Source organism: Sinocyclocheilus anshuiensis, unplaced genomic scaffold (assembly GCF_001515605.1).
Source record: "Sinocyclocheilus anshuiensis isolate Anshui unplaced genomic scaffold, SAMN03320099.WGS_v1.1 scaffold1596, whole genome shotgun sequence".
Lineage (NCBI taxonomy): Eukaryota > Metazoa > Chordata > Actinopteri > Cypriniformes > Cyprinidae > Sinocyclocheilus > Sinocyclocheilus anshuiensis.
Window position 1 is genome coordinate 1 of NW_015555788.1, and position 15,329 is coordinate 15,329.

The following is a 15,329-nucleotide window of genomic DNA, read 5'->3' on the forward strand; positions in this document are numbered from 1 at the left end:
AATTTAAGGGGGTCTGAATACTTTCCGTACCCACTGTACATGTTGGCTGGGAAGAAGCAACAAAAAAAGAACATGTTGACGTCAAAATTAAATTATCAAAAACAGAAGGGAACAGTTTAGTGTGGAAAATGATAATGCAAAAATGGCAGCAGCAGTGGGATAATGAAATCAAAAGGAGACATCTGTGCATGATACAAAATATGATAGTTATGGAAAGTAAGGGATAATGATATCAAAGGGAGACATCTGTACATGATACAAAGTATGATAGGTATGGAAAGTAAGAAGGGAAATAAAAGGAAGGAACATGTCATAATAAATAGACAGAGGATTGGGCATTGCAAGCTAAACAAAACTCTTCATTTGATAGGAAAACACCCGACAGGACTATGTGATGAATGTCAGGAGGAGGAGTCAATTAAGCACATCTTTATATCATGTAAGAAATATATACAAGAAAGGCAAGAGTTCAAGAATCAGCTACGGGAAATAGGTATAGTAGAGTATGTTAAAAATATAGTAACATATGGAAATAGGCTAATGACCAAGGACGGAGATATTTGTTTAATTTTCTACGGAGGACTGGACTCGAAGGACGAATTTAATTAAGATATAAGTTAAAGTGAGACAGCAGATGGCAGTAATGCAATACTATGGATGCCAACGGCCGTAAAACTCAAATGAAGAAGAAGAAGAGCAGGTCCAGCCGCAAGGGGGCACTGTGCTTTTGCAACTTTCTGCTAATATTAGTAGAAATAGAAAGAAACATCCGGGTATTGTTCCACCGCAAAAGAAACGAATGATAGAAGGAGGTTGTCGCATTCTGCTGCTAACTACAGGGATACAGCGAATTGCTTTCTTTATTCATTAACATGGCGGCAAGTACATTTGTTTGATTATTGTTTTGGGCGAGATTACAGTTGAGAAAAACATATAATTAATGAAACAGTAATTCATTGGCTGCATTCTGTACTCGGAAAATGGCGGATACCTTATTTTAAACTAAGTAGAAAAGAATGAAGGCTCAAAACGATGATGTGAACTAAAATGCCAACCTGTTATGTTAAAAATTTAGAGTGTATCTGAGATGACAAATGATTTGATTTTGTGAGAATTTGCTGTACTTTAATATCATGCACATAAACAGGCGGCGATTAGCTGGCCAACGTAATTCGCGGCTAACGTGATACAATTTACGGTTCTTATTACTTAGGACAACACTCAAATTGTACTAAGTATTAATAATCAATGAGCGGTTTGATACGTTTGCATGCTTTACTTATTTTGCATAATTATTTTGAATTTGAGATTTGTCTCCAATCAGGCAAATGACGCCAAATACTATGAGTCCCAGTCCGGAAAATCGCACACAGATGAAGATCGTCAGCGGAGCTCGAAGCATTGCTCGCGGTCCAGATCACGATCAGTGGACCGAAAGCGCAAGTCAGGTAGACCAGGTTCATTAATAATGACATTTCGCAGTCATTCTCATTAAAAAAAAGCACTGCCAAAAAAAGATTAAGCCTTAAAACTCGAACGTTAAGTTATTGGCAAGATTTTAAAGGGGCTACATTTCCTATTTATAACAATAATTGCAGTGTATTTAGACACCTTCATTTTCACTAAAATGCTTTTTCATGTTCACATAAATCATGAACACTCCAGTCCATACCCTACAATGACATTTAGTAAAATTGATTTTGTACAATCTAATTTTTACACAAATCTAGTAAAAACTAGATTTTTGAGTCGTTACATGGATTGGCAGGTTGTTGTTGGATTGGTTCTTGTTTTAATTATGAACTTAATTCGTTCTGATCAGTTCCACAGAAAATAAGACCTCTTACAGTGTCGTATTTCATTTTGAATAGTTTGATTTAAGGATCTTCAGACATTAGTACTGAAAAAAAAAATATATATAACTTTTTTGCCGTGTGATCAGAAAAAATTAAGCCCAACCATATTGTAGTGGTTGGGAGGAGCTATTAAGGCCTGTAAGCTTTTTTTTTTGGTTAAAATCGTTTAAAAAAGTAATGGAGACATTTTGCGTTTCCTTCAATTTATTCCCCCTAAATGTTCTTTACTTGACCTTTAAAAAGTCTTAAATTTACCCTTATCAAACCTGCAGAAAGTCTGCATACATTCCATAAAATAAATAAATGAAACTGCTGAAATAAATCAAGATCCCCCTACCCCCCACTTTATGTGGGGGGTAGGGGGATTATTGATTGGACGTCTTACATGTGTAACAATGTTTTTGTAATTCAATTTTTAAATACTAAGATTACAAACTTTACGTTTGTTAAAACTAATGTCTAGATTTTATTTATAAACTAAATATGTATAGTAGGGATGCACCGAATATTCGGCAACCGAAATTATTCTGCCGAAAATAGCAAAAAAATCTCTTTCGGTGTTCGGCCGAATAATATGTACCGAACAATGACTAACGCGATCAAATAGAGCACGCACTAATGCAGCAAACATGTCGGCAGTGTGAACGTATTTAAAACTATCGGAGAAAGACGCCGAAATCATTACATGCACGAAGCACCGACAGCGAGAGACTGTTTAGTGCTGCATCACGTCTCCGATGAGAAGAGGTGGCTAATGCTGGTGGTTAGGTTACTGTATGATGATTGAAATCGCGAAATTTCTTTAAACGATTAGTAAATCAACTGCAGAATGTTATATTTTCTAGTGCACGCACGAATTGCATGTATTCTGACAGCGCTGCACGAGCTCGCGGCGCCAGGGTTCTAAGTCCAAAATGCGAGGAAAATCTGCGCTGGACTTGTTACTCGTCAGTTGCTCAGTAACATTTTTGTGAATTTTTTTTTAAAGGCATGTGACAATGTGATACGTGCGACAAACATCTTCCCAAATTCGTAATGAGAATCATTTATAAATCTGCATGCTGTTGTCAACAAAAAGAAGCACTGAGATCTTCCTGCGGGTTTCTGCCAAAATAAAAGCCGAGAAAAAGCAACAACTCCATCGACATTCAGAAATGATAGTCTTGTAATTTTACTGTCGTTCTGTATAATAATACGATAATAATAATTACCCTACAACAGCTCTATTAATACATTTATTAAGCCTTTAACATTCACACATAGTGTTCAAATTGGCATCTGTAATATATTCTAATGTTTTAAAAGAAGTCTTTTCTGCTCAGCACCTTATTAATTTTAAGTTAAATTGTGCTTTGTTGGTATAATGTCTGCTAGAATGAAAAAAAAATGTTCAGTGTTAAGTAAATATTTTTAAATTGTTGTTTTGTAATTTATTTTTTATTTGAACAGCAGGACAAAACAGTAAAAAGCACATTTTGGCAATTTACTTAATGCAATGGTGAAAAAAACAATGGCAAAATAGGCCTACATGGGGGAAAAATGTGAAAATCGGTATTCGGCCTTCGGCCCAGTGTTTCATTTTGTTCGGCTTCGGCCAAGAATTTTCATTTCGGTGCATCCCTAATGTATAGCCTATGTTCTAAACTAAAGAAACTGTAAGGAGGTGTTTGCTCAGTTATGGGGAATATATGTTGCTGTCAAGGTTTTTTTTTTTGTTTTTTTTTTTGGCCCAATCACTGTAAATTAAATGCTTTGGCAAATGCTTGTAATATAAATCCTTCAGTGTCCTTCCGACAATAAGTCATTTGTATCTTCTTGTCTTTTAGGAGACAAGAGGCACAGACGAAGCCACAGCAGAAGCAAAGAGGTAACTAATTTTAGTCCATTGATGTCATGTAGACCTAAATGAAACTGGTCACATCATCAGTAGTTTTACAGCTGGCATTTCTAGTTTTAGTCCAGGGTAAGTATGCAGCTTAGACAGAAGGAATGAAATGCCAGACTGAGAAGAAAAGCACTGAGATGTAATCACAAGTGCATGTAATCTTAAATTTTATTAATATGGATTACAGATGGAGAGAAATGTCTGTTTGGGAGCTTTTTTAACGTCCTGTATTTTAGATCATATGATAACATTTCTATAATAAATTATACTCAGCGTGCTAATGCACGAAGAGACACTCTGAACAGAAGACGCTGCTGACAGATAGCAAAATTATATGCCTACTACCTGGACAGGTAACTATCAGTCATTTAAACTTATTTGCCTATTAAACGATATCTTTTTGTCTCACAACCCCAGTTACTGCCTTTTTTGTAAATACCAACAGAATTGCAATTAAAAAATGAGTGGCCATTCTCAATGTGAATGCATGCAGATTTGCATACTATTGAAATACTTTTTAAAATATATTTTTCATATATATTTGTTTGGTCATAATTGGATTGAAGGTCTTAAGGGCATTTTACGCTGTACACAGTGACCGTGAGTTTTCGGTTAATTTTTTTGTGGGAGAGCAGGACAGGTGATAGAATGGGCTCATTCACATGAATCATGCCACTTTGTTGTGTACGACCACATTTTATTCATATTATATTATTTATTTATTTTTTAACCTATTCCACCCTACAAAGCCTAAACACAGTGGTGTTTTTTATTGATTGTGAAAGCTGCATTAACTTCAAAACAAAACTCTAAAGCCTTTTTTCTCATTTTTGGTTGGTGGTGTTGCTGTATTTTGCCTTGGTATAGCAGCATTACTTTTGCATTTCTCAAAAGAAAATCCACACACTTTATGAAGAAATAAATATTGTATTACCTAAACTTAAAAAATAAATGTAGTTTAGCCTCACGGAATGCAATATTTAAACAGTAATCACCTCAGACATGTTTTCACTCAATAGCACAAGCGAGCATCATTGTTTGTTACCACTGAAACTTGTGATTATGTGGTTTAAATAGCTTATTGTATGTATAGAAATGTGCCTGTACACATAGGAGGTGGCAAGATGGCAAGAAAAGCTTTCTTGTATCATGTAAAATGCCCTTTAAAGTCAACATGAAACCAAACCCAGTTTACTTTCGTAATGTGAATTTTCTGAGTTAAAATAATAATAATAACAATTAATTTTATTCATCTTGAATTGTGGCCTCGGGAGACAAGCCAAAAGTTTAACCCATTTAATCTGCATATAAAACATTAGAAATGGAATATTTTTTTAATTTTTATTTTGTTTTTGACTGTTAAAACAAAAAAAAAATTGTTGTTTGTCTCAATAAATTGAGTTAATTTAAAAATACAGTGGTTAAATGTAAAAAAAAATTCTATTGCTCTTTGTTTTGAAAAAGGTTATAAAAAAATGTCAATAATTATCGATACAGAACGATATGAAACATTATATCGTTGATACATTTTTTAGCTATATTGCCCAGCCCTAGATGTATGGTAATTTAGAATATTTTATATTTTGAGCCTCTACCTACTGGAAACCAAGATGATGGCTAGGTCAAATTCACTCGAGCATCTTTACAAATCCATCAAGACAAAGCAAAAACTAGATTTGTCAGTTAATTACATTTTGAAGAAAGATTGACAAGATAAACATTTGAACCAAGAAGTCAAGTAGAGTTAGACCAGGAATGTGTAAGTAAATGGGGTTCATTTTGATTTCATGTTGACTTTTATGTTTATGTAGGAGAAAAACAGTGCATATGAGAAAAGAAAATGCCAGTGCGAAATCTGTGTACATTTCTCGCAATAAGGCTCACCCATGCTTTTTTTTGGTACTGAACTGGGTGTAAATGTGCTGGTTAAGTGCACTCATTTGTGTTAAATGTAATTGTATATGCTGCACTTGGATGGTGGTGGAAGTTGACATAGGGATTTTGTCATTTAAAAACTGTTTTTCTTGTCAGAATTATTTTGGCAAGTTTGTTCTTAAACCAACTTACTAACTCTCTTTATTGCACTATTTTCCTGAAAGAGACCAATTCTTCTTAAAACAGGCACGGAAGAAGGACTCTGAGAAAGCTCTGAAATGTCAGAGCGGATCAGAGGAGCAGCTGGAGATGTCAGATAAAGGCCGTGACAGGCTGTCTGAAGACATGGAGGAGCGGCATCGCCGAAAAGACAAGAAATCCTCCAGACCAAGAAGCCTGTCAAGATCACGTTCAAGGGAAAGGTATTTTCATTTGACAAATCGTTTTGATTTAATTTAACATTGGCTGAATTTATGCAACAACTGAATGTGTTAAGGTTTAGTGTTCTTAGAGGTTAATTAATATTTTACTGAAGACGACACCATAATCGAAACTGGGACAAAAGAAGATCTCGCTCACGAAGCGGTGAAAGGAGATCAAGGAGTCGTGACAAGAAGAGACGGGCCAGATCTCGATCAAACTCCAGAAGCAAGCACAGACATCACAGCTGGAGCCGTAGCAAGAGCAGGTCGGACGAAGATTGTGTGTTCATGATTTTGCATGAAACTCAATGAAATTGAATTTGTACTAAAACTATGAGATGATCCAATTTTATCTAGGGAGAAGAAGAAGAGGTCAGAGAAAGCACGGAGAAAAAGTCGCAGTCGGTCAGCTAGCCCTGTGACCTTCAGGGGCAGAAACACAGCCATGGATGCTCAGGAGGCATTGGCCAGAAGGTAGAGTGCTGTCGTCTTCCCCGTCGTACAAAAAAAACTATTTGGATTTTGTACACTGTATATAGGGGTGTGCGATATGACAATTTTTGATCGAGAATTATAAAAATGTTTACACAATCTGCTTTTGAAGAAATATCGTAGGATCGTGCTACAGCACACATTCAATCAGTTGCAGTTCTGACGCCTCCATATCAATATACTGTACAATAGGGCTGGGTTTTGACACAAATTTCACGATTCGATTCGATTCTCATTCACAAGCCTTCGATTCGATTACCAATTCAATTCCATTTCTATTATTTTGGATACATATCAGGTACAGTACATGCGACATTTTCTCAAGGAAAAAAAATCTCAACTAATGCTGTGAAATATACATGAGAGTCAGTTACTACATTATAATATTGAAGGTTAAAATTGACTGATTTGTGCTGTTCAACTGCTTAAATTGCACTTAATGAAGTTTTTATAATTAAGTTACAATTACGTCAGTTAGTTTTTTTTAAAGGGGTCATATGATGCCATTTAAATTTTTCCTTTCTCTTTGAAGTGCTAAAAGCTCTTGGTGCATAAAGAAAATCTGTAAAGTTGCAAAGACCAAGTCTCAAATCCAAAGAGATATTCTTTATAAAAGTTAAGAGTCAACCATGCCTACCTAAAACGGCTCGTTCTAACACGCCCCCACATGTCTACGTCACGATGTGGGAAGATTTGCATAACGCCGCCCAAATGTTTACGCAAAAAAAGAAGGCGTAACTTTATGTCCCCACTGGATGCAACAAATGTCTCGTTTATAATAGGTTTTAATGTTTTTGTCTCGTCGTTCGTCACACGCTTGAGGTATTCGGCCAATCACAACGCACTGGATAGCTGGCGAATCAGAGCAAACCTCGCTATTCAGACCGATGAGCTTTGTAAAAATCAACGCGTTTCAGAAAGGCGAGTCCAGCCGTTCCTCACTCTAGGCCGCCGGCCTCCGCTCACTCTAGCCCGCCTGTGTTTTGTTGTGAAAGCGAAACTACTTTGTTTGACCTTCCAAAAGAGGACATGACTAGAAATCAGTGGTTAAGTTGTAAGTTTATGGTCACCAAATATGCTTTCTGATGTAAATGTGATGTTACATGAATTGTTTACAAGCTCTTATATTGACGTCTTTGCTTGGCTGAAACACTAATTGAGAGAATACATGAGACAGGATACAGATTGGAAAGTTGTACTCTCTTTTAACTTACCTTCGGATGTTTAGTCATGTTTATTTTGTGCTGAAACTGGTATTAATGTGGAGGAGATGATCATTTCACGTGCGCCTCGCACTGCCGCGTCTGTTGATCTGAGGTGCTACAGCGATCTGTCATTCTACATTAAACAGCGCCAAAACAGCATTTATTGTTTGAATTCTGCAATACAATGGACATAAATTGAAATCTGAGACTTTGTTTCATATTTAAAGTACCAACGCACAATGCTTATTGCGATATATTGGATGGGAGGTGCGCTTCAATGTTCCATCCATTAACTGAAAACAGGCTAGACTAATCAATTCTTGGGATATAAGAATCGATATCGTTTCGTAAAAATGAGAATCGATTAAAATCATGATTTCGATATTTTTTACCCAGCCCTACTGTACAATGCCACATACATTCACATCTAATGTTAACTCAGCGGTAAAGTTACTCACAGGACACTGCACTTATTCGCAATCACAAAAGTACATTATTTGCATGTGCTTTAAAGCCTTGCCGGTTAAATGTTTCATTCATGTGCTGGTCAGATGTGCGCTTTTTCTGAGTGCTGCGTACACCTGAAGTGCGTGCACTAAAAAGTAGGGCTACATGATCAATCAAAATGAAATCGAAACTGATAGTAGGAAAAAAATACTATGGAAGTCACTGTAGACCAGCAACTGTTTGGTTTTCCACGTTCCTCAAAATAGCATTTATGTTCAGCTGAAGAAAGAAACTCATTCAGGTTTAAAACAAATTTTGAGCGAGTAAATGATGGTATAATAATAAAACACTATGACCGAATTGACAGACAGATGACAGAATTTTTATTTTTGGGTGAACTATTCCTTTAACGTTAATAAAACAACAAAACGCAAAGAGAAAAATCACTCACTACTCTTGACTGAAGAACTTTTAATACAGTTGCTTTAGGAATCAGTCTATATAGTGTTTTATTTTTATATTTGTTCATTCAATTTCTTGAATGCTCCTGCTAAATACACATATTGTACCTGAAAATAAAGCACTGTTTGTTTTATTTGTGTATTATGTGTAGTTTTAATGTGTATCTTTGTTCTTATTTTTTAATAACAAAGATAAAATAATGGCAAAGATTTTTATCTTTGCCCACTTTGGCCTAAATATCTGCCATTCTTTTTTTTTCTTTTTTTTGTGACCTTGAAAGGCTTTGTCTTTATAATAGGGAAATTAGCTTGGCTGTACTGCTCAGACAACTTGCAAAATAGTAAAACCAACATGACAAAGAATCATGATATTTCTAAAAAAAAATCGTGATATGATATTTTTGCCATATGGCCCACCCCTATCTCAGACAATAAATATCGCACATCCCTAGTTTCAGTATTATTTTGAGGTATCCTGCAGCCCTAATCAAGCTATTTTAGACCGATTCAAAACTACCCATTGTGAAAACCACCTAAAGTATCTGACTAGATTTGTGAGGTTTGAATTTCCTTGTAGTCTTCATGTTCACTAAATATATTTTCCTCACATTCTTAGGTTGGAGAGGGCAAAGAAGCTTCAAGAACAGAAGGAAAAAGAGTTGTTGGAAAAACGGCAACAACAAGAGATGGCAGCAGGCAAGTAACTGCTGCAAATCATCTGCCTATTGGTGCAGTGGCTTCATATCTGACCCACTGCAGCAGACATCCATCTGATATGTTGTTGGTTGTTTCCTAACAGCAGCAGCTCCACTGTTGTGCGATACGACCACTGCAGCACCCAGTTCAGGCCTGAACGTTGCAGCACTGCTGGCCTCTGGCACACAGGTCACTCCTCAGATCGCAATGGCTGCTCAGATGGCAGCGCTTCAGGCCAAAACGCTGGCAGAGACTGGCATTGCTGTGCCAAGCTACTATAATCCCTCAGCGGTGAACCCAATGAAGTTTGCAGAGCAAGAAAAGAAGAGGAAAATGTTGTGGCAGGGGAAAAAAGATGGGGTGAGGCCAAGAAAGTCTCTGTTGTATAGATTTTTAATATAGGGTTGTTGGCAGTTGGCAAGATACCACTTATATTGTTTGCATTGATCTGTTTATTATAAGTTTTATTTAATATACAATTCATTTTTCTATTTGCTGTACATGTTCCTCCACTTCTGAGTCTATGGTAGCCCATAGAACAGTTTATGGGAAAGTAATTACATTTGATAGACAAAGGATAGTTTGAACGTTAACCAGAGCAAATTTGGATTTTCTAACCCAAAACCTGTAGCACTACCAACAGTTCAAATTTGCATTTGTTTGTTCAATCTTGACTTTTTTTTATAACTTTTGAACCGTTCAAACGATTCCAAAAACAGTCCAAAAAAATCATAAGTTGACTCTTAGACACAGAAAATAATCTTTATTCTTTATCTCATTTTGTCTTTGATAAATGATTCGCTTTTGCAAAGTACTTACTGCCTCTGATACTAGTTATCTCAAGACATAAGATTTTAAGGATGTCAAAAGTAGTGTTTACTTTTGACATCCTTAAAATCTTATGTCTTGAGATGTTCAGTATTAATATATGTTTATGTTGTAGGACAAGTCACAAACAGCTGAGCTTTGGGAGAAGCTGAATTTTGGTAATAAAGACCAAAATGTGAAATTTCGCAAACTAATGGGCATCAAAGTAAGTGTTCTCCTGTATTACGTTTTTATTCAGAATATTCTAAATGTGTGAACTGGAGAAATTGTTCATTTTAATATATAAATGTTGTTTGTTGTTTTATTTTTTATTTTATTATTTTTATACTGTCATAGACTTCACTAATATTTTGAATTGGCTGTTAATTTTTAGTAACTTTGTCATGTTTATTAGTTTTAATATTTAGCTTTATTTCAGTTTTATTTTTTAAACTTATTCCATGGTCTGTCTGAATACTGGATTCTGATTGACTGGTAGGTATGCAGTAAAACTGTTTAATGCACAGGTAGTTCCAAGTCAGTTTAATCACCATTCTATATTAATGCGCTACTTTAATTGATGCATTGCACACAAACCGACACACACACACAGAGAGAGAGAGAGAGAGTCGCAGATCGCACACGTAAACTTGTCAACACTTCCCTGCAATTTTTATTAATAAAATAGCCTAGATACTAGATCGCTACATTATATACCTCAGCAACGAGGTGGTAAAATCGCTGTTTATGAAGTAATTAATCGTTTGTAGACAGACGCAGCATGCATACGCACATACAACTATCATCTCTCCCTTTCTCTCTCTCGATCGATAATTAATTGAAATAAATGCTATAATTAATTCAAATAATATAAAAATAATAATAACCGCACTATTTAATCTCTGTGTCTGATTTGAAGCGGGCAGAATGCTAGAGCTAACGTGCCGTAACTGACTAAAATAACTAATTTTTACCCATTCGGTCAAATATTGCACTGCAAAGAGCAATATTAGTTTTAACTTGTCTATAACTTGGCAAATGACCATGGAATAAGTGGAATAATCAATGGCTTGCCATGCATTAAAGGATTTTAAATCCTTTAATGCACGGCAAGCCGTTGATTATTCCTTACACATTTCAGTTAGTTACCAAGGCAACATTTCTAATTTTCTTTTAGTTTGTTTTTCATCAATTTCTGAATTTGTTTTATTTTAGCTTTATTTCAACAAAAATGTTTCAAATTTATGTTAATGATAACCCTGTTGTGTTCACTTTAGGGTGAAGAAGAAGGTAGTTCATCAGGAGCTGGTAACGAAGAAGGTCTTAAAACCTTGCAGCAGCAGGAAGAGATGTTCCGCAATCTGGACGTCCAGTATGAGATGGCCCGTTCACAGACACACACGCAGAGGGGAATGGGCCTAGGTTTCTCCTCTTCGTTTTCTTCAAGGGGCATGGATGCTGTCTGAACATTCTGTATTTGTGCTTCTCATTTCTGTAAATTCTGGCTGATGTTGCCACTGTAAAGCTGGTTTGTATGTGTTTGTAGATAATGCTTGTGCATTAGCCTGCATGTATGATTCATCAGGTCTGTCATTTTATTCATTTTGGAAATTCACATGTAAATACAGTTGATTGCTCAAACATATATTGTCGCTTGGTTTCTAAAGATTGTGTTTAATATTGTAAAGCTTTTGTTTGGATTTTGGGAGGGGAATGTGATTGTATATTTCACTGTGTTTGTATTGACACTGTCTGAAGCTAGCGATTCCTGATATATCATAGCCCCTGGTGGGTACCAGGGGCTATGATATATTGTGAATGCTTCACGGCTTTTTATGAAATGATTACTACATAAATATATCAAGAACACAAATTAACATGACAGGCCATCATCAGTTTGAGTTGGGGAAAAAAACACAATTTCACAGAACAATAAAATAATTTACCACACAAAATACATTTCATCATTCATGAATATCATACATTTTTGATTCCTTATTACACCAACAGAAACTGAAGTGGAAAAATTAAAACGATTGAAATCTAAACGTACTATTTGCCTAGTCCTTGTACTAACTTACTGTACAATACTGCAATATTACTTCAGATTCTGTGGTTCTTAATAGATAAGTTGGGTCTAGGCTGAGCTACTTCTAATTAAACTACTTGATCAAATAAATGATTAGAAATAGCTGTCATGTGTGTTCCAGCAGAATGTCAACTGCTCACTGAAGTTAATCAAGTTTTTGTGGGACCACTAAGGAGTTCCTGTATGAAGGCAGTTCTTTTACATTTTGGCTGATGTAATCTTAAAAATAAACGTAGGTAAACATACATAGGCTATACTTTGAACACTTAGTATAGTTGCATGACAATATTTGTTCAAATCAAAATCCAAAATTAAATTGAAAATATCCTTTTCAAACCAAAGTGCCTCAGTGCATTTCGGATAAAATAGTAATCAGAACATCCCCAATCTTTGTTTTTTTGGCATATTCAAATACCATTTCTTTACGCATAAGACAGAATCATCTGTTGAATCATGCAGAACACAAAAACTGCACTTCTCCTGGAGACCCATCTGTCTAATATAGAGCACATGAAGCTACGCAGAAACCTGGGCTGCGTTTCCCAAAAGCATCGTAAGCCTAAATTGATCGTATCTCCATTGGTTTCTATGGGTCTTAAGCACTTAAGGGTACTTAAGCTTATGATGCTTTTGGGAAACACAGTCCTGGGTGGCTGGTTTATCATTCTTTCAAATCCAACAGCAAAGGCATTACCCCATTTATCTTGAGGTCCTGAAAATAACCCTTTTCAGCACGGCTTACTCTGCCTCACAACAATGTGCAGCTTACGCCTTCACCCAATAATTTGTCATGATTCTATATGGGCTTCAGTTAATCATCACACCTGGCGGATGTTTCCATTGCATCAGCTACTGACACAGCATCACGTTCTCTACTCAGAGAACCAGGGTTACATAGGTAGATGTTTTTGTGACATTGATTCACAAATATAACATTTGGCATTTGTAATTCCAAAATTGCTGGACGACAATTGTGAGACTACTAGACCACATTATTTTAATGAACCTTGAAGCACCTGTCCATAATTCTAGGAGCTCTTCCATTAGAAATGTGAACACATTGGAGTCTATGACTGATAGAAGGCCTTGAGCTTGAGTGGAGTGGATGACCATGCCAGAGTTGAAAGGGGTGGAGATCCACAGGGACCACTGACCATGGCAGAGTTGGGATCGATAGACCATGGTCGATTCAGAAGGACAAGGGACCCTGATCAAGCCAGAATGCTGGAGGACCATGGTGGAGTCAAGGGACTGGAGATCCATGTAAAAATGAAGGGTTGTAGGGCAGAGGCAGATTTGTGCCCTCGAAGGGCCAAGGTGGGGCCAAATGGTCGTAGACTGAAACCCTGAGACCATGGTGGCACTGGCTGACAAGGAGACTCATGGCCTGAGAAGTCATGGCCTAAGAAGTGGACAAAACCAGTGAATCATTTAAGCTGGATAGAACTAATGTAGGGGAATGGGTTAGGGAACTGGACAGAACCAGGGGATCACCTATGCTGGAAGGAACCAGCAGAGGAGGAGAAGTCGGGGAACTGGATAGAACCAGACAGTAATTCATGCTGGACTGGGACCAGCGGGCAGAGGAGGAAGGTCTATGGCTCCAGACGAGACCAGATAATCTAGCCAGCCGTACAGGACTAGACAAGACTGACAGACCGATTTTTGACTTCCTCAACCATGGTAAAAAAGAGATCCAGTCACTTGGAGGGCCAGGTCAAAAAATTGGAGCAGTGTCCCTTGATGATATTCATATAACTGAAGAAATTAACCGGTACCCTCCAAAATGTAACAAGTCAAGGCTGTATCCTCAGGCCCTTCTTTACTATCTACACGAGTGACTGCATGGCCAAATACAGCTCCAAACAAAAAATGTATAATTAAATAACCTGGAGAAGTCTGAAGACGACTAAGTAGTTGTAAATAGCATCATTAACAGTGATGAAGAGGCTTACGTAGAACAAGTGGACATCCTTCTACATGGTGTCGTAATAAAAATATCTCCCTAAATGTCAATAAGCCTAAGGAGATGATCATTGATGATGGGAGGAAGCAGGCGAGGAAATACAGCCCCCTGATGATCAATGGTGCAATGGTTGAGAAGAAGACCAGCTTCAAATACGTTGGGGTCCACCTCACAGAAGGTCTTTGCTAGACAACACACACACATCAGACAGTGTCTGTGCCACCTCCAATGTCAAGGTCTCCAACAGGGTGCTGAGAACTTTCTACATTGGGGTTGTGGAGTGTCTACCCACAAGGAGCATCATCGGCTGACTTGAGATCCACCATGGGCCGGGACTGAAAGGTGCTGTCCAAAGTGATGAGGACAGCAGAGAAGGCCATCAGGACCTCTCTTCCCTGGATCACTGATATTTACAACCAGCGATACAGGGCCAGGTGACTCATTAAAGACTTTCACCACACCAGACATAGACTCTTCACAGTTCTTCCATCAGGGAAGCTCTACCAAATCCTATATTCTATTTTATTTAGATATTTTACTCTTTTCTGTTAGACATCCAAACATAGAATTTGTTAGAACCCTATTGTATTTGTACTTTTTTTGCCAATTATTCATTTTCTGCTCTAAAAGAATCCGGGCAACAGAGACATCAAGTCATAGAAATGTCAGCCTTGGTGGGATAAATCCAAACCAAATAATTTTGGTTTATCAAGCATTACAAAGTTATAAGCCATGTAATTGGCCTTATATCACCCATTTTGATGATCTGATCTATATTCAGATTTAACTAAACTTAACTCATAGACAACAGGGCATTCTGAGGATGCACAATAAAAGTTGCATGAAATTCTGCCCATAGGGGATGCTACAACTGAAAGCCATAACACCACAACAGTTTGATCAAGGAAAATTAAATATGATGTGAACGCTAGGAGAGTTACAGCAATGCCTAAACGATTAGACCTTTATATCAAAGTAAATGACAGAAGAAGACTGTAATACTTTAATGTTATCCACGTGGTAAGAAACCACTTTCAGGTACAAGTGTATATGGTTAAATATCTTCACCCCAAAAAAGGCATAGAAATTAATTTGTAGAACCTTCTGAGTTTGATTAAATTAATGATT

General features: G+C 36.9%; 1 protein-coding gene across 3 annotated transcripts; it reads left to right on the forward strand.

Moving 5' to 3' along the window:
* Positions 1-733: 733 nt before the first annotated feature.
* Positions 734-12,115, forward strand: LOC107674791 (arginine/serine-rich coiled-coil protein 2-like). 3 transcript variants are annotated; one of them, XM_016468895.1, is made up of 10 exons: positions 734-878; positions 1,325-1,448; positions 3,683-3,723; positions 5,863-6,038; positions 6,152-6,304; positions 6,396-6,512; positions 9,260-9,339; positions 9,443-9,699; positions 10,283-10,372; positions 11,424-12,115. In XM_016468895.1, exons 1-10 carry the CDS (start codon positions 873-875, stop codon positions 11,610-11,612), a joined length of 1,233 nt encoding a protein of 410 aa, XP_016324381.1. In that variant the 5' UTR covers positions 734-872; the 3' UTR covers positions 11,613-12,115. The 3 variants fall into 3 exon arrangements, with proteins under 3 accessions (XP_016324381.1, XP_016324382.1, XP_016324383.1); XM_016468896.1 differs by having other exon boundaries at positions 9,446-9,699; XM_016468897.1 differs by lacking the exon at positions 734-878 and adding an exon at positions 4,015-4,094 and having other exon boundaries at positions 1,403-1,448; positions 5,841-6,038.
* Positions 12,116-15,329: the final 3,214 nt, after the last annotated feature.

Excerpts from the sequence above, each read along its gene's own strand:
- LOC107674791 (XM_016468895.1), top strand. Across the intron at positions 6,305-6,395 it reads TGGAGCCGTAGCAAGAGCAG|GGAGAAGAAGAAGAGGTCAG; the intron begins GTCGGACGAAGA and ends AATTTTATCTAG. Across the intron at positions 6,513-9,259 it reads CAGGAGGCATTGGCCAGAAG|GTTGGAGAGGGCAAAGAAGC; the intron begins GTAGAGTGCTGT and ends TCACATTCTTAG.